The sequence below is a fragment of the Camelus dromedarius genome, chromosome 16 (assembly GCF_036321535.1).
Source record: "Camelus dromedarius isolate mCamDro1 chromosome 16, mCamDro1.pat, whole genome shotgun sequence".
Taxonomy (NCBI): Eukaryota; Metazoa; Chordata; class Mammalia; order Artiodactyla; family Camelidae; genus Camelus; species Camelus dromedarius.
This window is the reverse complement of record NC_087451.1, coordinates 26,580,572-26,602,664: the sequence shown is the minus strand read 5'-3', so window position 1 is coordinate 26,602,664 and position 22,093 is coordinate 26,580,572. Positions and strand designations below refer to the sequence as shown.

General features: G+C 53.7%; 1 protein-coding gene and 1 long non-coding RNA gene across 8 annotated transcripts in view; both read right to left on the bottom strand.

Moving 5' to 3' along the window:
* DHRS7B (dehydrogenase/reductase 7B) overlaps positions 1-22,093 on the bottom strand; it is a 35,124-nt gene that overhangs the window by 3,984 nt on the left and 9,047 nt on the right. For 5 of the 7 annotated variants that reach the window (XR_010384368.1, XM_064494843.1, XM_064494845.1 and 2 more), the window contains 4 exons: positions 9,236-9,370; positions 6,522-6,700; positions 2,372-2,481; positions 276-492 (listed from right to left, as the gene is read on the bottom strand). Coding sequence is in view for 6 of the 7 variants with exons in the window: in XM_064494843.1 (XP_064350913.1) it covers positions 276-492; positions 2,372-2,481; positions 6,522-6,700; positions 9,236-9,370 (641 nt within the window). In the remaining variant the exon portion in view is untranslated. Of the gene's footprint in view, positions 1-275; positions 493-2,371; positions 2,482-6,521; positions 6,701-9,235; positions 9,371-11,085; positions 11,103-22,093 lie in introns of those variants that run through there. The other 2 variants (XM_064494846.1, XM_064494848.1) reach the window with 2 other exon arrangements.
* Positions 16,561-20,872, bottom strand: LOC116157648 (uncharacterized). Its single transcript, XR_010384376.1, has 4 exons — positions 20,697-20,872; positions 17,853-18,023; positions 17,133-17,234; positions 16,561-16,894 (listed from the first exon to the last, which is right to left on the bottom strand). It is a non-coding gene; the product is annotated as an uncharacterized LOC116157648 (long non-coding RNA).

Genomic DNA, 22,093 nt, shown 5'->3' with positions numbered 1-22,093 from the left:
CATCATGACACCCGCGCGCTCTGTGGGTTACACACACAGTGAAAGGATGCAGAGGCCCCACGGTGCAGATGACGCTGACGCCAAATCCTGAAGGAAAACCACGAGGCAGACACAGAATGTGCAGCTAAGAGCCTGGAGAAAGCCACCAGGGGCTGCAGGGACAACACCGACTCCAGGGTCAGGGGCAGGGTGGGGCAGGTCTGGGATGAAGGACCCGAGGGAGACGGGAGTGCACCGTGCCACTGCTCTTCCTCCTCCTGCACCAAGACTGTTACCTTTCGTCAGAGCAACTGGGCCAAAGTAGTTGATCTCCATGACTCTCCTGTCCACGTCTGTGCTGGTGTCTACGACGGTGCCGCGGTAGCCCACCCCGGCGTTGTTGATGAGCACATCCACGTGGCCAAAGCACCGCAAGATCTCGGCGGCCGCCCCCACTATGCACCCGGGGTCTGAGAGGTCGAAGGTCACCGAGCAAGGCCTGTGTGTCTGCACCTGGTCAGGTATGACAGAAGCCAAACACACCTTTGGAGTGACAGGCGGGCGAGCCACACGCCCCTGCTTCTCAGCCCTGGGAGGGCCCTGGGCCAGAAGGACAGGCTGCAGCGTGTCCACTCTGGAGACGTGGCCTGAGCATCCCGCCTCCTCTGCTCACCCCGACCTGGGCGCCGCTCCTCCTGAACTGCCTGTCAAGTCCGCAGGGCAGGGGGCATGTGAGATGTAAATACAGGGCACCCCCTGTGGCCTGGTGCCACCATGGGCTGCACGCGTCCTGAGGTTCGAGAGGAACTGTCCTTCTCAGGCCAGGTCACTTGTATTCATTTGCTCATGAGACACTTTCTAAAATTCTGGAGTTCAGAAGTACAATCACTGAAATGGAAAATACGCTAGAGGAGTTCAGAAGCAGATCTGAGCAAGCAGAAGGGAGAATCCATGAACCTGAAGAGGGGCAACTGGAGTGATCAAACCTGGGAACCAAAAGAGAAGAATAAACAGAAGTGAACAGAGTCTAAGGGACCCGGGGGCACGCCAAGTGGACCAGCGCTCCCTGTGGGAGCCTGAGGAGGAGAAGACAGCGAGAAAGGGGCGGAAAAAACACTGGAAGAAACCACCACTGCAAAATCCCCCAGTTCAATGAGACGTGCATCTGCACGTCCAGGAGGTTCACACCCAGTGGGATAAACTCGAGACCTGCACTGCGACACGTTACCACCACAGGGCCAAAAGCAGAGGATCCGAGAACAAAGAGAGAAGCTGCTCCCCACACAAAAGAAATCCTCAGAAGATCAGCAGCCGATTCCTCCCTGGAAACTCGGAGGCCAGAAGGCTGACGCGCTCGCCCTGCTGACAGAAAAGCCGTCAGCCGAGAGTTCTGAATCTGGCACAGCTACACGTCAAGAATGGGGGAAATGAAGCTTCCCAGATGAACAAAAGCTGAGGGGGACTGTGAGCACCAGACGTGCCCTACAGGGAACGCTAACTGAAGTCCTTCAGGTCTGAAATGCAAGGAGGCGAGGCAGTGCACTCAGAGCCACGTGAAGAGAGAAAGAGCTCCAGCGGATTGTGCTCCACACTGGAGTTTGACACAACATTGTAAAATGACTGTAACTCAGTAAAAAAAAGTGGGGAAAAAAAGACCTCAGTGGAATAAAGACATGGCCCAAGGAGGGACCCGATCACAAAGGAAAAAAAGAAACAAACAAACAAAAGACACAGGCCATGACAGAAGCGGGCGTCACTGCAATTTCAGCTTGTAAGTCTACTCTTCATTTTCCACACAATTTAATGGGTAGATGCACTTAAAGCGATGATTAACCTGTGTCACTAGACAAGCAGTGCACACGGGTGTGATCCACGACCTGAGCCGCAGCAACAGGGCAGGACAGAATGTACTCGCACTCACACGAGGCACCTCGAAGGGCAGGTGCACACAGAGAAAGCAGAACAGGTTTCCGGGGCTGGGGGAGGAGGCAGAGTGAACTGTTTCATGGGGACAGAACCTTTGCTGGGGACAATGAAAAGGGCTGGGTGCAGACAGTCGTGACAGTCACACACACTGGGAACATACCTAATACCACTGAATTCTAAGCCTAGATGTGGTTAAAGTGATATTATGTATATTTTCCCACAATTAAAATTTTAAAAGTCCTCGCCAACCTCCCGACCACCCCCAAATGAGACAAACAGGTATTAGCTGGGTGTGTGTTGCCGGGAGCATTCGCAGAGGAACCCACCCCCACAAGCTAGCAAGTGCTGGAGTCGGGACTTGATCTGCGAGACACTTCCTCCTGGGCCACCAGCTGCCTCCCCTGCACATCCAGCAGCCCAGCCGGGGCCTGCAGCTCTTCCCCACAAGAACACACCCCCGGCTCACCTTGGCGGCCTGCGACGCAGCGAGTTCTTCAGTGAGCTCTTCCAGGGCCTTGGCGTTGCGGCCACAGAGCACCAGCTTAGCGCCCGCAGCGTAGAAGACTCTGGCGCATTCTAGGGGAAGAAGGAATGAACTTGACGGCTGGGGAGACCCGGAGCCTTTTCTCCCTGGTGCAGCTGAGCTCCCACATGCCCAGCCTTTCAGAACACGTGTCCACTTCTGCACACACTCAGCACATGTGCTGCCCTGTGGACCGGGTATGCGGCCAGGAGTCGGCGCCCAGGGAGGAGGCGTCTGCTGCTGCCCAGGCAGGAGCCAGCCTCAGACCCTCCACAACCATCTTTAGCTCCCAACAGCACTGTGAGCATCAGCCCCACATCCAAACCTGAGGGAGCTCAGCGCGGCCGAGTGATGTGCCAGCGACGGTGACACCTGGTGGGCCGAGGCCCATGACCATGTGACCCCATTTCCCAAGGCACTTCGACGCACAGGCATTTATCTGCTGGGGCTGCCCCCCGGCTCAGGGAAGTGCAGGGCACGGGACTCTGCTGAAAGGATGGGAGGCCGCCCCCCGTGCTCAAGCCTGGGGACCGTTCCTCCGGGGAGGGCACAGCCGGGCAGGAAGTGCAGAGTCTAAAGCCCTGCGAGGCCGGGCAGCGACAAACGCGATTAAGAGTTGCTGTCTGCCGAGCGCCCGCAGCAGCAAGGACCCCTGAGGTGGCAGCATCCCGCCGAGTGGGAAGGAAGGGGACCGGACACCAGGCTCCTCTGGGCCCCGCAGCATCGCTGGTGACAAGGGACAAGGACGCAGACTGAGTCCCAGCAGGGGACAGTCCAAAGCTATTTGGGCACCTCTTTGGTCATTATTCTTTGGTGGCAAGAAAAGAGACAGCTCACGCGAGGGCAAAGCAAAAAGAGGATTCATCAGGAGGGTTCCAGGGCAGTTCAAAAACCAAGAAGGAGCTGAATGGTCAAGAAGAGGGGACCGGAGCACAGTGCTGGCTGCCCAGGATCCCTGGCGGCAGGAACCAGGCTCTCCCAATGATGCCAGGCCCCTTCCCCACATCACCCCTGCCCGGCTTCTGTGCCAGATGGGAGGGCTGCAGACAGCTCTGGGCTCACATGGACGCCACGGCCAGATAAGAGGGGTCTTGGACCTGTTCCCTCCAATCTCTGGTGACAAGAACTAGGGAGGCACTGGGTCATGCACAGAACTGTGACCAGCCCGGTGGGGGCCACGTATGTCCCAGCGCTGATGGGGAGGGGCGGCGGGGTGGAGGGTGGAGGCTGACCAGCCCGGCCGGGGGCCACGTATGTCCCAGCGCTGATGGGGAGGGGCGGCGGGGTGGAGGGTGGAGGCAGGGTGAGCTCCTTGCTGGCCCTGCCCCCTGCAAGGCCTGGCCACTCAGCGCCCTGGAAGCTCGTGGCACAGCCTGCAGTCAGGAGAACAGTCATGTGTGAGGCTTCCTGAGATGGACTCAGACTCCCAAGAGCAGCCGGTTCTGTGACGCTAGAAGTCACAGCCTCTCTGCCGGTCACTGTCCTCTCCTGTAAATGCAGACAGGACAGCACTAGGACTGCACAAGCTAACGCAGACGTAGCACAGAAAAGGCACTAGACCAGCGTGGTTTCTGTCCTTCTACGCTGCCTTTTGAACTGTTCTAGAAGCTGGCTGATGAAAACTGAAACACGGGGCTTGAGGCGGCACAGGCGGCCCTCTCCCGAGGCCAGGTCTCCACAGCCACGGAGCCCCCTCGGTCCCGGGCTGGATCCCAAGGGTCCGGGTGCCCAAGGGGAGCCTGGGTGCCCCGAGCTTATGGGAGGGACGGTCCAGGGGTCCAGGCTGTGGCTTCCTCACCAGGAAGGGAGGCGGCAGTGGTGGGGCCCAGGTGGGGTCCCTCCCCGATGGAACATCAAAGCCAGGAGTGGGGAGTGCACTGCCCTTCAGGAATGGAGGGAGGGGGCTCCCTGGCTGGCAAAGCCCTCTTTCTATTCTGCGGCTCCTCCTTGGTGTCCCTGGGCCAGCGCCTCCCTGCCTGACCCAGAGGGAGTTTTCTGGAAGGAGGCTGAGTGGACTAAACCAGTGCTGTTTCAGCTCTGAAGACCTGCTGGTCTGTTTGCTGGCTCATCCTGACCAAGGATGACCCTGCTTGGCCGTGGTCTCATCGGATCCCAGCCCCTCCTGCCCGCCCGCCCTGCTGTGCCTCCTCCACGCCTCGGGGTCAGGGTGGGGTTGCGTTCCCAGGCCGGGTGACCACCACTCCCAGGGACAATGCATCTCTGCCCTGTTGGCCTCCTCACCCTGTCTCCTCCTGACCTGACAACACAAGGGACATTCTGCGAGGGGCCACTGACGGCCACAGACACGCAGACCCAGCTGGGGGACACACAGGTGTCACACGGTTTGTGGAAAACAAACGGTTGCCTGCGTCTGCTTAGCTCTGCTTCCTGGTAAAGCCAGAGGGGGACTGAAGTCTGTGCAGGGAGTGACAGACATGAGAACCACAGGCTGGGAAGACTCCGTTTTCACTTCTTGAAGAAGCTGATAGGAGGAGGCAGGAGGGTCGGGGGAGAGTCAGTCCTAAGGAACCATCTCTCGGGCTCACGGGTCAGGACAGCCCTTCACGACCTCGGGCTTCAGTGGGCTGGCGTGAGCACTCGGGGGTCCTCCGTTTTACAAGGACAAGCCCCTGTAGCTTAAATGCACCACAACTTCCAGGCAGCCGACACGGCGGCCGAGCCCTGAGGGCAGCACAGAGTGTCCTCCTTGGCAGCCGTTTGGAGACGGAGGGGAGCGACACGGGCTCCTGTCCCCCAGGGGGGTTGCGGAGGCAGTGGGAGTAACACCCCGTACCCACACACGCACACACACACACTCGCACACACAGGTACACACTGGAGCACTTGCCACGGCATTCGCATCGTAGAGCCTTCACAAAAGGCTTCTCTCTGCAACAGAGCAGTGGCTGCTGACACCGTATGTACAGCAGCTGAGCGAGGTCGGAGGACCGGCTGTGGCTCAGGGCCTGCAGATCCGATGACACACCCAGCTCACCCCCGGCGACCTCACCGAAGCACCACGGGTGCCCGAACGAGCCGCTGCCCCCAAAGCCTGCCCAGGGCCCTGCATTAGAGGCCCCGTCTGCTCTCCCTGCCCCCGCACGGCCGTGCTGCTCAGGCTGGGGCCTGTCTGCAAGGCCCTCCCCGCTGGCCTGCCCCCTCCCCGGCGAGATAAGACATGGGCTGGATCTTGGCTTTGCACTTTCTGGCTACAAATCCAGGCCAGTCACACCTGCTCTGAGTCTCACCTCGGGGGACACAGTGAGGTGGGCCCAAGCAGCACAGATCAGGGTCCCTCCCCAGTCCCGCAGGCAGGGGACCCTGTCTCATGTCATCTGTCCCAGCACGTGGCCCAGGGCCTTGTACGTGGCAGGTGCTCGAGCCACGCTGGCTGAACCACCACCAACCAGGAGGCGCAGAGCACGGGTGCCCACTCAGGGCGCCTCTTGGCCTCTTCCCATGGAGCTGGGTGTAAGCATGGATTCTGACCCGCTGGCTCTCAGAACACTGCCGAGGTTGGCACACACATGGGAGGGGCTCCCACCTCGGGCATGGCTGGTGCTGACTCCAGGCTGGGTCCCAGCACATGGGCCTGGGACCCAGAAGCTCCATGTGTTCACCAAATTAGCACAGAGCTCAGCTGGGGACCCTGGTTAAGGAGCAGCTGAGGCGTCATCTATTCTGTTTACAGCCCCCCAGGGGACAGCTGGAGGCATGGCCCTGCGAAGGGAAGGTGTGGAGACACCAAAGCCACAGTCCGGGGCCGCAGCTGAATCCAGGAAGAGGCATGTCTTGTTTGGCCCTCACAGCTGGGAAAACATTTTTTAAATTGGTGTCTGTCCCGAAAAACTGGGAGCCTTCCAACAAGCTGCTGCCCCAGATGCACACGCAGCCTCCTCCCCGGCTTTGCCTCCAGCACTGGGGAAGGTTAGGGCCATTTCTCACTGCACCTCTTCTGTCAGGTGAGGATGGTGACAGTCTGGTTGCCCCGTCACCCACATGCCTCGCACATTCTCTCCTGCACTGGTCCCTGCACTGAGCTGCTCCTTGAGCCCTGGCCCCCTGCCGCCCCCGCCCCGCCTCCACAACCCACCTCGCCCCAGGCCCGACGTGGCGCCTGTGATGACCACCACGGCGTCCCGGATGTAGGCCTTCATGCGCAGCCACTGCAGCAACTTCAAGAGACTGAAGACCCCCACACAGCCGAACAGCAGGGGCAGGACGGCCGTGGAGGTGAGGAAGTCCATGACCCTCGCCTGCAGCAGACTCTTCCTGGAAGAACCAAAACCAGATACATCAGTGACAAGAGGGATGTGCCAAGCGTCCTCCCCAAGTCTGCAGGCCCCGATCTCTCTCGCGTGGACTTGAGCTCCGAGCCCGGCAACGTCTCTCCAGGCCCCGGGCTCCGTGCTGGTCATTCAGCACCGTGGAGCCGATTTTCTCTCCCTCTGCTCGGACAGGGGCAGGCAGCAGGCCCACGCCCGCCACGCCGCAGGGGCACGTCCACCCAGAGCCGGCGGAGGCCGCGTCCTGCGCAGGCCTGGCTCGGGGGGCCTGCCGGGAGGCGCCACACAGCCCTGCCCAGCCCCCTTCAGAAGTCTGCCTGCGGAGGTGAGCAAAGTCCCCGGCATCATTCCCACTCCTGGTCTTTGCAATGCTAGAAAAATGTTTCTAAAAGTGTTTCAGAAGGAGAAAGAAAACCATACTGGCCTCCTCCTCCCTGAGCCAACGGCCCTGGCCGTCTCCTCCACGGCCACAGGCCTCAGGCGAGCTGCCCTCTGGAAGCGGGCACAGACTCGGGCTGTGGCCCAGGCTCCCCCAGAGGTCACTGGGGAGCCACGGTCAACCGCTGAAGTCGGGAGGCCACAGAGTGTGTGTGCGAGTGTGTGGTCAGGTCTTAGGAAACACCCATCCCCTCCACAGCCGCCCTCAGCCCTGCCCGCCGCGCCCAGAGCTGTGGCCAGCAGGGAGACGCGGGCTGAAGGGAGTGAGGGCGAGCTGCTGGGGAGCAGCGCGCGTGCCCCTCGGAAAGGCCCGGGCCCGCGGCACTGAGGCCCTCCTCGGGCAGGGAGAGGCTGGGAAGAAGAGCGGAGCCCCGCGAGCCGGCCTGAAGCCTCCAGTCACTCATCAGACCTGCAACCACACAAAGCCCTCACTTGCCTCCCGTGTGCTCAGCCACGTGTTCAAAAACATATTTCTGCTCCCTTTCCCAGGACAGCACCCACTCTGGATGCCAGGAAGCCAGGGGCGCGGAACCCCAGCGCAGACACACCTGCGCCTCAGCGGCCCTGGTCCCGACATCCAGGCCTGGGAAGGGCCACCCTGACCTGAGCCAGAGGGCTCTGCTCCCACCTCAAGTGTCGCCCGAGCTTCATTCTCACCTGCCTTTCCAAACACACCTACAGTCCTGATCAACGCGAGAAACTAACAGTCTTGGACAAACATCTGCAAAAATGACTATTTCCCACCAACCTCCGTTGCCCTACTTCTGAGAAAACACGGCGCCTGCCCGTCAAGCGGACATGCCCCCCCAGCCCACACGCAGAAGTGGCTCTGAGGTGTCAAGCTCTTAGCAGGCGCCGCTGGCACCAGCCGCGCCCTCAACTGGACACTCAGGCCAGGCGAGTCCTAGGGCAGAGGAGAGGGCCCAGGGACCCTTTGCCTGGCACGTGGGAAGCCCTCAGAAAGGGGGAAGGTAGGCACCAGCGCCCCCTCCCCCGAGGACGGCAGGGTGACCTCTGGGAGCAGGAACGACGGCCAGTCTGTCAGCGTAGCTTGGCCACAAAAGTGTCACGACCAAGAGAGAAAACACAGGTAGGCCCCGAGACAGTTACAAGCTCAGAACTTTCATGTCATAAACTAAGGCGGGGGGTGCAGATACCAACCCAGGGGACGGCCGGGCAAGGAGAGCTCCACCCCCGCGGCGGTCCCAGGACCTGCGAGCACCCTGCTGGCCCGGATCGCTGGAGGCCCAGCCACGCCCAGGGGCCCAGGGAGGGGGTGCTGCTCGTGGGGGGACAGGCGCAGCCCCTGGGTCAGCGGCGGACACGCTCCACGGGCCGCTCCACGGGCTCCTGGAGACCGCGGCCCTGTGGAGTCTGCCCGCCTCAGACCCCGGGCTTCACTGAGCGGTCTGAGAGTCGAGCACCAGTTCACAGCCCGTTGCCTCCTGAAGTTCAGATGTTCCAGAGACCACCTGGAAAACACTCAGCAGCAGCACTGGGGTTACAGGACGGGCCCTTGGGGGCTCACTTCCTGACTCAGCCCCTTACTGGGCAGGGAGGGGCCTCAGCTCCACTGTGTGTGAGGCAGCTTGCTGGGAGTCCGATGAGTTAACACGTGGAAACATGCACGCAGCCCCGGGCCCGGGGTCAGGGCTCAGGAGACAGCTGGACAAGCAAGCATTGTCACCACCCACAACTGAACAAAAGCCCAGAAATCAATGTCCCAGAAATCAGATTTCAAGGTAGTGGAAAGGGTCTCTGGTTTATGAAATAAAGGAAGCTCACTAAACACATAGTTCTGTAGTTATTTTTACACCTTCATAAACCCTTTGGTTTAACTAAATTAACGTACAGGGAAAAAGAGACCCCAACTTTGTCAGAGCTCAGAATCCCACAGCCCAACAATCTCCAAGGCCAACATGGCCAGGGGAGAGCAGACAAGGCCGCAGCGCCCGTCCACCCTTCTCACCCCGGGGGGGGGGGGGGGACTCCCGCTGGGGCAGCACGCCGATACACCATGCTTCCGCACGCCTGTTTAAAGCCCCCGGCAGCAAGCTGACGTGAAGGAAAGAGAACCACACACCGTCTCATACGCGTCTGGTGCTCCTCAGGCGCCCAACACAACCTCACCAGCCAGCCCGGGTCTCCTGGCCCCGGGGGCCCCTCTGCTCGAGGCAAAGATGGTGCCAGGTTAAGGGGGTCCATCCTCGCCCACTTTCTGTAAGAAAAGCGCAGATGCATTCAGTCTGGCACGTTCTTAAAGAATCAGAACAAACAGAAAATCAGAACCAGTGACGCGGGATGGTGGTGGGAGAAGCCCCCAGGGCCGTTTATTCGGAGTCAGCTTCAGCTTCAGTGCCAGCCCCCGACCCGGTGAAGCCGGTCAGACGGGCAATCCCAACTGTCTGTGGGTGCTTTTCAGATTCTGAAAACCCTCCACCTTTTACTGCAGCGCACGTGGCCACACCGGCGGCCCCGGGCCTCCCAGGGGCTCAGAGGCAGCTGAGCTGACTGCTTCTGGTCTCACCTGGCGGGCGGTGGAGGGGAGCAGGTCAAGACGGCCAGAGGGCAAGACCCGAAGCCACCCAGCCCTACAGCCTTGCTGGGGTGTCCGGGGGCCTCCCTCGTCTGAGAAAAGGGACAGCGCCAGAGCAGAGGAAGAGGCTGTGTCCTGACTGGCCACGTTTCCAGATCAGGAAGTAAATCTCCCACGTAAGGTCAAGGGGGCCGGTTTTTTGTAAATGGCATATGACATGTTTACAAATTTTGCATTTTATACCAAAATGCTTCTTAACTGCTGGTTGCAGAAATAACTAGGAAGACAAGATTGGTGGTTAAAGAAAGGGGGGCAGTGAGTGGGAAAGAGTCCTGCTCACACTTTCCCACCTTTGGAGGTGAGCGAGTGGAGCGAGGGCCACTCAGCTGCGTGGCACCCCAGCCAGAGAGGGACAGGCAGCCCCTCGGGTAAAGCCAGAGACCCTGGTCCAGGAGCATGGAGCACCCCGCCCACCAGGCACATCCACTCTCTCTGGACTGGGGGTGACGGGCAGCCTGACCGGACCCACAGGCGAGGTAGGGAGCTCGGCACTCAGCTCGCAGACTCGGCGCTCCCACCCCAGGGGACAGAGTGACAAAGGAGCAGGGGCCTTCCCGGGTGCCGACGTTCATGGGCTCTGGCTGTGACTTGGGATTCACCTGCGCTTGCTTCCTCCTGAGGCTCCTTAAAACCTCCAGCTAGAAAGTTAGAAACAAGTCTCTCATCAGGAGCTCAACTCTGAGCAGGCAGCACCCCTCCGCCGCCTGCTCCCCTCCACCCTTCAGCCCAGACTCGATCGTGCACCACACAGATGGAGTCCGTTCCCCAGCTCCCTTCTCCTCTCAAACAAGCATTAAAAATAAAATAAAATGAACCATCAGCAAAAACAGGTTGCTGGAATCTCCTCAGAAACCTCACACATAGAAATTAAACCCTTAACAGCCACACCTGGAAGTCAAAGGAAGGGATCTGAAAACCCTCCAAAGTCAAAAAACGGTAATGACTTCAGGTCTGTACGGATTTGTCACAAAACAATTTACCAGGCTGTGCACAAGGAGATCGGGCTGAAGGGCAGAGAGGGGTTCCAGCTGGCCAGCTGCCCAGGACGCTGAGGCCGGGGCAGGCCGGGCTTCACAGCAGCAAAAGCAGTCGGGGTCTGGTCCCCCGGCCCTCCACCTCCTGCATTCCATCACCAATGCCAGCTCCACACAGCTGTCCTACTAAAGGTGACCTCAGCTACGGGTCATGCTTATGACCCACATCTGAGAATACATCTGAAAATACGTATCACATTTCAGAAAGCAAAAGCAGAGGAAAGCCGCTCTTTCTTGGTCTCAAGTGTGCAAGAAGCGGCAGCAGAGGCCATCCTCAACTGAAAAGGAAAGACAGGACCCTACCTGAGACAGCGGCCACCTCCCAGCAGCAGGTCCTGGCACCGTGTCTTGTCTGGTCTTCTGACCTGGGACCGAGTGACTTGGACCGGAGGCCATAGGACACCTTCAGGTCAGCAGGCCGCTCTGGAATGCTGGCACAGGCCATGGACGAGGGGACTGTGGGGTATTTTCAGATGCCAGCCTCAGGGCCCCCCAGGTAAAGGCACACGGGCTGGCATTAGTGAAGATCGAAGCAAATGGAAGGCCTGAGAGTTTCAGACCGGCCCCTGAGCGTCCAGCCCGGGGAGAGCGACCGTGCGGAGCACGCACTGCTCCCCGTGAGATGTGGGCAGGTGCTGCGCGGGGCCCCGCTGGGAGGGCAAAGGTGGTGCCAGGCACAGCTCAAGACCCTGCAGCCGGGCCACTGATGCAGGCCTGGGCGCTGGAGGCTGACTGCTCGTTGTGGCCAAGGTCTCAGTTCCGCTGTTGAAAACAGCACTTAGGACGGCTACCCGGACGCCCGGTCACAAAACCACCGTGGTTTCTAATGTGCTTTAGCAGGTGAATTCAGAATTGCTGGGAGGCGCCAGAGGGACCCACCCGCTCTCCAGGCCCTGGCAGGAGGCGCAGCAGGAGGGCACCAAGTCGGCACGGGGAGCCGGGTTCAAGCCCCCGGCCGCGTCCTTGCTGCGTGACGCATGCAGATCTACTCTGTCTGCAACGAAGTGTCCTAATTTCAAAACGAGGATGATTATGCCAACAAGAAGCCGCATGGAAAGCGCTGTGTAGATGCTAACCCCTGAACAAACATGCTGCTGGCTCACAAACCGACGGGAAACAGGCAGTGCCAGAGAGGGCCTCAGAAAGGAGCCGAGCCAAGGCAGCCACACCGGCAGCTTTAAGGGCTGCTCATGTTCAAGTGTGTCTGATGAGAGGCCAGGCTACTCCTCTGTGCACCCCTCCCGTGCTGCAGACTCCAGGGCGCACTGCTCACCTACCAGGCACTGGCTGGGCCTGGGTTGCAGGGCGACACACCAAGGGACCACGTGGAGCTCACAACCTAGACGGACAGGCTGACAATCAACAAAGAAACATAAAAATTAAACAACTAGAACTGTGATAAGGTGGCCTGTCTAGAGGACGAGCCTCACCTGAAGCTGATTCAAAGTCAGAACTACCCAAACCAGCATGCTGGCCACATGGCACACGGCCCAGCTCAGGGCAGCTGCTCGTTTGTGACTCTTGAGTTTAGGTTGTTACCTTAAAAAAATCACATGGATCAGTATCAATAAGACAGTCGAGGTACCAAGGTAAACATGAAGCTGGGTCCATTGTGTTTAAAGGAGCTGCTGGAGCCCAAACCAGAGTAACTAACAGGAACTGCGCACAGGTGTCAGCTTCAGGAACTTTAGAATAAGACCCAGTTCTCAAGACTGAGCACAATTACCCACTATCTACTACAGAAGAGATTCATTTGACAAGTATTTACTGAGCACCTACTGTGTGTCAATTTCCCCAGGCTCTGCGGTACAGTGAACAAAACAGGAAATAGATCACTGTCCTCATGGAGATGTAACACCAATGGGAGAGACAAACAGTAAAAAAGAGAAGCAAATAAAATGCACGTCAGAAGGGTTCTAGGAGGACAATGGAGCAGGTGGCACCAGGCACCCATCTCCCCGCCCGCACAGGATTTCTCAGATGTAACTATTCTGAAGCTCTGGAGTCTGCTGAAGCCCGGCAAACTCTGGAGAGGCAGGGACGGTCAGCTGTGGCCAGTTTCAGCTCCAAGCACAGGAGCAGCTCCCAGGGTCCACCCCAGGGCAGGCAGCCATGCACACGCCTGCAGGAACAAGCTGGGCAACAAGGAGCCTGTCCCCCGAGGTCGGGGCTCTGGGCTCTGACTGCGGCAGACGAGGAGGGGCAGCACTCGGGGAGAGGTGACTGCGGGGATTTAGAGGGCCGGTGCTGTTTACTCCCCTTCACTCTTCTCCTCCCCCCTTTTGGGTGCCAGTACTACAAGCAGGATACTTGAAAGCAGCTGAATGTGTGTGGAAAATGAGAAAGTGGCCAACACACCCAGGGAGAGGCACAGGCTCAGGAAGGACTTTAGAAGACCTCACACTTCTACATCAGGCTGATGCTTGGCACCAAGACAGCCTACCAAAAAGAAAAGAGAATGAACAAGAACAGTCACAAAAGCAGCAAACGCTGGAGAATGGAAAATCTGACATCCAGAGTTACGTTAGAGTCAAACGTCCAGTTTTCAATGAAAAAAGTCAAACAGCATACAAAGTAACAGGAACCACGGCCTATTCAAAGGAAAAATAAACAAAACAGAAATTGTCCCTGAAAAGATCGGAAGGCAGATGTACCTGACAGAGATAAAAAAACAACTGCCTAACACGTTCAAAAAACTCAAGCAGAGAAAGTAGAGAACAATGTATGAAAAAAGGAAATACCAGTAATGAAACAAAAACCCTAAAAACAAACAAACAAAAACAAGTGGAAATATAAGTGCTGAAAAGAACAAAACTAAACTGAAACATTCACTAGAGGGACTGAAAGACAGATCTGAGCAGGCGGGAGACAGAATCAGTGAACCTGAAGACGGGACAAGGGCAGGGACTGAATCTACGGAGCGGGGGCAGGGAGGGAAGCCTGCAGCGCGAGGCTCTTGGAGACTAGCGTCTGCGCTGCAGGAGCCTCAAGAAGAGGAGAGAGAAAGGGGCAGAGAGAATACTTGAAGGAAAAGTAGCTGGAAAGTCCCCAGCCTCGATGAAAGACACAAATACCCACACCCAGAGAGAACCTCCATGAACTCCAGGTAACATGGACCCAAAGGGACCCACGCCCCGTTATGCTACAGCCAAACGTTCTCAAGGCAAAGCCAGGGACTCGTGAAGGCTGCAAGAGAGGCGTGGCCAGCCACGTACAAGAGTATCCACAGATTCCTCACACGGACGCTGGAGGACAGAAGACAATGGGGCACTATATTCCAAGGTGCTAAAAGAAAAAAGCTGTCAACCTAGAGAATCCTGTATCTGGCAAAACTGTCCTCCAAAAGTGAGGGAGAAACTAAGACGTTTCCAGACAAACAAAAGCTGAGAGGTTTGTTGGGGGAGGGTAGAGCTCAGTGGTAGAGCATGTGCTTACATGCTCAAAGTCCTGGGTTCAATCCCCAGTACCTCCATTAAAATAAGTAGGTAAATAAATAAACCTAATTACCTCCCAAAACAAAAATCAAGAAATAAAAATAAACAAAATGTTGATACTAATCAAAGCAATCTCCAGAGTCAATGCAATCTCTATCAAAATCTCAGTGATGTTTTTTGCAAAAGAAAACCATCCTAAAATTCATATGGATTCTCAAAGTTCCCTGAATAGTCAAAAGAATCTTGAAAAAGAAGAACAAACCTGGAGGACTCACTTCCTGGTATCAAAACTTAACTATAAAGCTACAATAGTCAAAACAGTGTGGTGCTGGCATAAAGACATTAGACCAGTGGAAAAGAATAGAGAGCCCAGAAATAAACCCTCACATAATGGTTAAATGGCTTTTGACAGGGGTGGTGAAACCATTCAATGGGGAAAGGAGAGTCTTTCAAACAAATGGTGTTAAGGAAACTGGATATCCGACATGCAAAAGAACAAAGTTGGACACTTACGTTATACAAAAATTAACTAACAATGGATCAAGAACCTAAATGTAAGACCTAAAACATGTTTCTTAGAAGGATACATAGGGCAAAAGCTTCATGACTTTGAACTTGGTAATGAGTTTTTGGGTCAGATGCCATAGGGACAGGCAACAAAAGAAAAACTAGATAAACTGGTTCGTGAACATTTTTAAATGTTGTGCATCAAAAGACACTATTCACGAAGTAAAAATGTAACCCACAGGGTGGCAGAAAATATTTTCAAATCATGTATGTGGTCCAGGATAGAGAGCTCCTAACTGTCAAAAACAAACAAACAAAAAACCCCAACAGCCTGATCCAAAAATGGGCAAAGGACTTCAATAGACGCTTCCCAAAAGGAGACAAAAACACCCAATACCTACATGAAAAGCTGCTCAATTATCACCAGTCATTAGTGAAACACAAATGAAAACAACAAAAAACCACTTCACATGCATTAGGACGGCCACTGTCAAAAAGCCAGAAAACAGTTAAATGGGAAGATGTGGAGAAATCAGAGTCCTTGTGCACAGTGGACGAGAATGCAAGATGGTGTAGCCACTGAAAAGACAGTATGGAAATTCCTCAAAAAATTAAAAATAGAATTATCATACGACCCAGCAATTCTACTTCTAGACATACTCAAAAGAACTGCCAGCACGGTCTGGAAGAGACATCTGAACACCCACATTCACTGCAGCATTAGTCACAACAGATGAAAGATGGAAACCACCCAAGTGTCCATCAATCAATGAATGGAAAAGCAAACTTGATATATACATATAATAGGGTATTCATCAACTTTAGAAAGGAAGGGAACTCCGACACTTGCTACAACGTGGATGAACCCTGAGGACACTATGCTACGTGAAATAAGCCAGACACAAAGGCACAAATATTGCATGAGTTCCGTTACACAAGAACTCTAGAGTAGCCAAATCCTTACAGACACAGAGCAGAATTGGGGTCACCAGGGGCTGGGCACAAGGGAGGGAAAGGGAATTCATTACTTTTGAATGAATTCACAGTTTCAGCTTCACAAGATGAAGAGTTCTGGAGATGGGTGGTGGTGATGGTGGCACACATTCTGAATGCATTTAACACCTCTGAACTATACACCTAAAAATGGTTCAAAAGGAAGTTTTATGTCATGTATATCTCACCAGAATAAAAAACATTTTATGTCACTCATAAAAGGTTAAACATTAAATACTGTCTAATTTCAAGTAGACTCATGGTTGAAATCAAATTGTTTTAAACTGTAACAAATTAGTTTCCTCACTGACTTGGAGAAATTCTTTGCCTCTGTCTCCTGCTGTGTCTCTCAATCAATTTACTTAGGGTAATGGTTCACCCTGAGTTCCAAGGTATTTTTGGAGCCAGAAAATACCACTGTGAAATTTAACTAGGAAACGGCCTTTCACCCGAAGCAGTTTTTATACTGCCTCTACGTCAGATTTGCAGTGCACGCACTTTCACGCCAAAAACACGTCCTGGAAGGACGAGAGGAGAAAGCGGCATGGCAGCCGGAGCGCTTCTCCAGAGCCAGCTTCTAAGCTTCCATCCAAAAATAGCCTAGCAAGTGCTCTGCCACCGTGTTTTCCTGGCGCCCCCCCAGCAGCTCCCTCGGGACACGGCAGTGTCTCCTCAGGCCAGGCCACAGAAGCCACCAGGCCAAACGCCGCTGGCAGACTTAGGTTCTCCCCATATGTGTTTTCCCCTCTCGTTTCTCTCTCAGAGCCTCTTCAGGCTTAGAAAATACGACTTGGCCAACTCCAGGGCCTATATTTAAACAAAAAAAGACCTTAAATCCAAAGCGTCTTTTAAGCAGTCACCATGTTTATTGTTAAGCGTGTGCAACAGCATAAAGGCTCTCTTTTCACACAGCATTTAAACCAGGAAGTCAACAGACACTGATTACAAAGATTCGCCTGGTCATGTAAGCATTAATAAGCCTGGCCACATAACAGGTGAGAGCAAACGAATTTAAAAGTCAAATCTGAGTCAGGAAAGGGAGGATCTAAGTGTTCGACCTCCCAGCGGGACAGCGAGCCCACGGCGGCTGGCGCTGGGTGAGTCTACGGGTCGGCTGTAGTTGTCTGCTCCGCGTGCCTGTGAGTGTTTCTATCGTTTCTCCTTCATGCTCAACTTCGCTAAAATGAGGCCAGAAAAGGAAATAATTAGCTACACTTTAAACGTCAACCTTACAAAAGCAAACTAGCTAATAAATACCACAACTCAGACACCAAGAGGAACAGAGAGGCCAATGTCACGTTACAGTGGCGTCCACATGGGGTAGCAAGGTCGGGGGCGGGGGTCTTGATCTGGACCCCTGGTGGCATGGCGACCAGGCAACTGCAGAGTAAGTCACCAGACCGTTCCAGTCCTCACCTCCTGCATATTTTGTGAACGAGCTGGCTCAGAGCACTTCTCACTGTAGAAGCACCCGTTAAAATGCACTCCAGGGCCTCACCTGCTGCGGACCTCTGAAATCTGCAACAACAGAAAGGATGACACCTGGGAATCTGGACGACTCCTATCCTCCTCTGATGACTTCAACGGGTACTAAGTTTGAAGCCACTGAAGCTCTCTGCAGCTGTCACCAGGAGAGATGTGCCACCCTCCACCCCCGGGGCCAGGGAACCACCTCTCCTCCAGCTTCTGTCAACAGGAGTCCAGTAGAAGCCCCCAGGACAGCCCCACACCCCACCCCATCACCCAGCCTCACTGCCCCATCTTCCTGGAAACCACCGGGCCAGTCTCATCACGCCCCCAATCCCCGTTTAGTCAGTCACCACAGGAAGGGCAGGTCCCCCAGACCTCCCCAGGCTCCCAAACCTCAAACTACTGCGGCACCACCTTTTCTGACCCCATCTCCCAGCCAGCCCCATGTTCTGAAACCCTGTGGGCCTCCTGCTTGTCATCAGCAAAATCCTCCACCCGGAAAGGCCCCTTTCACCTTGCGCCCCAACAATGTCTGGCCCCCTGGATCTCGGCAGTGCAGGCGGGGTTCTCCCCCACACCCCACACACAGTGCCACGCGGAGAAGCAGTGAAGTGAGGGGGCAAGCTCGCCTCGTCCCAACCTCAGCAGGGAGCTTCAAGTTCCTACCATCAAGTGGGCTGAGACGAGCTGTGGGTCGTTGGCAGATGCTCTTTGTCAAGTTGAGGAAGTTCCCTTCTGTTCCTGGTTTGCTGAGAGTTTTTGTCATAAATGGGTATGGAATTCTGTCTCATGCTTTTCTTCACCCATTGATAAATCACATGGTTTTTCTTCTTTAGCCTGTGAATGTGATGGATTACACTAATTGGGTTTGAGTGGTCAACCAGCCTTTCATGCTGGGATAAATCCTGCTTGGTCATGGCGTGATTCTTTATACACACTGATTTGATTTGCTGGTGTTTTGTTGAGAATTTTTGCATATATGTTCTTGAGAGATACTCGCCTGTTGTTTCCTTTCACTTGCTATCAGGGTAAACAGAGTGGGCTGGGGGCGGGGGGGGGGGCGGTTCCCCTTATTTCTATCCCCTGGACAAGTCTGCAGAGAACTGGTATGATCTCTCCCTCTAAAGTTCTGTAGAATTCACCAGGGAGCCCACCCAGGCCCGGGGCTTTCTGGTCTGGAGCACGATTCATCATTCACTCCACTTCCTTCACAGCTTCAGGCCAGTCCAGCTTGTCTGTTTCTTCTTCATGAGTTCTGGCAGATTCTGTCCAGCGTTTTCATCTAGGGTATCAAGTTTGTGGGCATACAGTTGCTCACAATATTCTTTCATTATCCTTTCCATGTCCATGGGATACCTGTTCACTTTTGATACGAACAGTTTGTCTTTTTTTTCTTAGTTAGCCAGTCTATCAATTTTATTGATCTCTTCAAAGGACCGGCTTTTGGTTTTGCTGATTTTATTGATTTCCTCTTTTCAATTTCACTGATTTCTACTCTAATTTTTATTATTTTTCTTCTGCTTTGGACTTAACTTGCTCTCCTTTTTCTAGTTTCCTGAAGTGGAAGTGTAAATGACTGATTTTAGATCTTCCTCCTTGTCCTAATCCATGAATTCAATGCTATAAATTTCCTTCTAAGCACCACTTTCACTACATCCCACGTTTTGATAAGCTGTATTTTCACTTCCATTTAGGTCGAAATAGTTTAAAATTTCTCTTGCAATTTCTTCCTTGACACGTGTGTTATCTGGACACATGTTGTCCAATCTCCAAGCATTTGGGGATCTTCCAGCCATCTTTCTGTGCTGGTTTCTCCTTTAATCCCCCAGTTGTCTGAGAGCAGACATTATATGATTTCTTTTCTTTTACATTTGTTAAGGTGTGTTTTATGGCCCAAAATGTGGTCTGTCTTGGAGAATGTTCCATGTGAACTTGAAGACTTGCAATCCACTGCTGTTGGAGGAAGGAGCCTACAGACGTCGACCGCATCCAGTGGACTGACGGACCACTGAGTCCAAACATGCCCTTACTGGTTTTCTGCCTGCTGGGTCTGTCCGCTTCTGATAGGGAGGTGTTCCACCCACTTCCCTTTACGGTTCTGTCAGTTTTTGCCTCACGTCTGTGACACTCTGTTGATAAGAGCACACACACTGAGGACCGCTGTCCTGGAGCCCCGGCCCCTTTACACGATGCCGTGTCCCTCTCTCTTCCCGGTCCCCTTCCCTACTCAGCAGTCTGCTCTGTCTGAAATGAACACAGCTAGTCCTGCTCTCTTCTGATCAGTGCTGGCCTGGCATCTCTCTCTCCACCCCTATACTTTCAATCTATCTGCGTCTTTATATTCCAGGTAGGTTTCCTGAGACAACAAACTGTTGGCTTTTGTTTGTTAACCCGCTTTTTTTTAGTTGAAGCATAGTTGACTTACAGTGTTGCGTCAGTCTCAGGTATACGGCAAAGTGATAGTCTGTGACTGATTCCAGGACTTCTGACCTCCAGCACTGTCCAATAATAATGCGTAGGGGCTTACGCCATTGCGTTTGTAGTAACTCATTATAGCAGCAATAGGAATACAATGCAATACAGTGTTTCTCATCAAATTTGGAGATTTTTGGACATTATTTCTTCAAATATTCTTTTCTGCCCCATTCTGTCTCCTCTTCTTCTGGGACCCTTGATGCTGCCCCACAATTCCTGAGGCTCTGTTCACCTGTCTTCACCCTCGTCTGTGCTGCACACTGGGCCATTTCTGTTCACCCTCTTCAGGCGCACTGTCATCTCAAATCTGCACCCGAGTCCCGCTAAAGGATCTTTCACTTCATGACTGTACTCTCAAATCCAGAGCTCCCACTCGGTCCTCTGTTACACGCTCTACTTCTGTAGTCGGATCAACTACTTGTGGATTTTCCTTTAATTCTTTTAAATGTGGCATCTTTTAGTTCTTTCAACATATTTATGAGAGCTGTTTTGAAGTCTCTGCTAAGCCCAACATCTGGGCCAACTCAGACACAGCTTCCACTGACTGCTTTTCCCCTGGTACAAGTCACACTTTCTTGTTTTTTTTGTAAAATTTTTTTGAAAATTAGCCATTTTGGACACTACACTGTAGGAACTCCAGGTTCTGATTTTCCCCTCTGGAGACAGTACAATTGCTGGTGTGTTTTGTTTAATAACTTGCCTGTATTAAACCTATGGATTTTGTAGTTCAAAAGCACATGTTCAAGGATCAACTGTAGTTTAAATTTCCTTTTCTCTCTTTATCTGCCAATGGACAATGAATCAACCTTCTTTTTTTCATTCTCCATTTCATTATTTGATATACCTCTAAACAATACACTACTCTACCACATGCAACATACTGGGGAACATAACAGACATTTTCCTATAAAGTCATACATTTTTTTTTTAAGTTACATTTCAAAACAATTTTCAAACAAACTTTTTGGAGAGTTACTATTTGAGAAACATTGCCTGAAAAAAATAATTACTATCATAATTTAAGAATTTACTTACTGAATTTTTAAAAAACCTGTGGGGGGAGTGGCATTCTCTTTTTCCAGTGTAGACTCCCTGGAAGGCCTGATCACTGCTGTCTCTGCTAAAATGCAAGCTGACACAAGCAAGGTGCAGAAATGACTTCAGGAGATCCACAGTGTCCCGAAGGCCATCTGTACGCCCTAGGTTAGAGAACCTACCTTTGCTGGAAAGTCCTTCTGCGGGGCAAATATTCACCTCTTCAACCTGAGTGATTAGTAAGCCTGGGCTTCCTAAATCCAGATGCTCTAAACTGAGGCAGGCCAGCACTGCGAGTGAAATGCAGCCTCTCTAGTTCCTTCATGGGGGAGCAACTGGTTTGGAGTCAAAACGTTGCCACCATTTACTTGCTGTCCGATGCTCGAACTCATCCACTTTGGACCCCAGTTTCCTGACCTATAAAACGGGGAAATAATCTCCATTCTACCTGCGTCTCAAGACAGTCACGAGATAGGAGAACAAGGGGTAACTGTCAGGTGACGGAGGGGTCTATCGGGGACCTACCCCACCACTGCTTCATGTCTCTCAGCCTGAAGGTGGGAGTCAGATCCCAGAGAAAGCTCGGAGCTGCCCGGTGCTCCCGCCACGGCCCCAGAACACCGGCTGCACCTGGCCCGCCCCCACATGCACTCTCCCTCCTGACTCGCCTCTCCGTGTCCTGCCGGGTGCACAGTGGGAGCTTGGGGAAGGCTGTGGGTGAGGGCCGGGCAGCTGGCCCCACGGCCCCACACCCAGGTTTCAGGAACTGGAACTGCGGGGCCCGAGTGCTACCCCAGAGAGTCAGTGGTGACAGAAACCACAAGTCTCAGTGCAAATTACTAGGTGGGGCCCTTGGAGGTACGTGCGCAAGAATGGAAGAACCACTCTCTGTCACAACTTGTAAGCCCAGCTCACCCTCTGTAAAGCCTTGGCGACAGACAGGAATACTGGGGCTGCTCTTGCTGCGGTTTTCGTGTCACGGAATGCTGTGAGACCTAACGTCACCAACCCTCGCCCTCTGGAAAGGTGGCAGAAAGCACTCTATACACTGCTCCCTCAAACAGAAGTACATTTTTATTTCTAATATAATTAACCTTTTGACTGCTCTGTGACTGTTTCTGATATATGACAACTTTAATTGACTGAAACATTAATATTACACAGACATCCAAATCATATATTAAAAAAGTAATTTTTAGCCTGTTACCATATGTGGCTATTGTGCAAAGAAAAATATTAATACTAACTTTTCAGTGTGGCAACGCACTGGGCTAAACACACATCCATGGTCTCATTTCATCCTCACAGCAATGCTACCAGGTAGACACGTTTCCAGCTGCTCAGTGAAAAGAGCACTTGAAGTCACACAGCTGGCAGACAGCAGACAGAGATCTGAA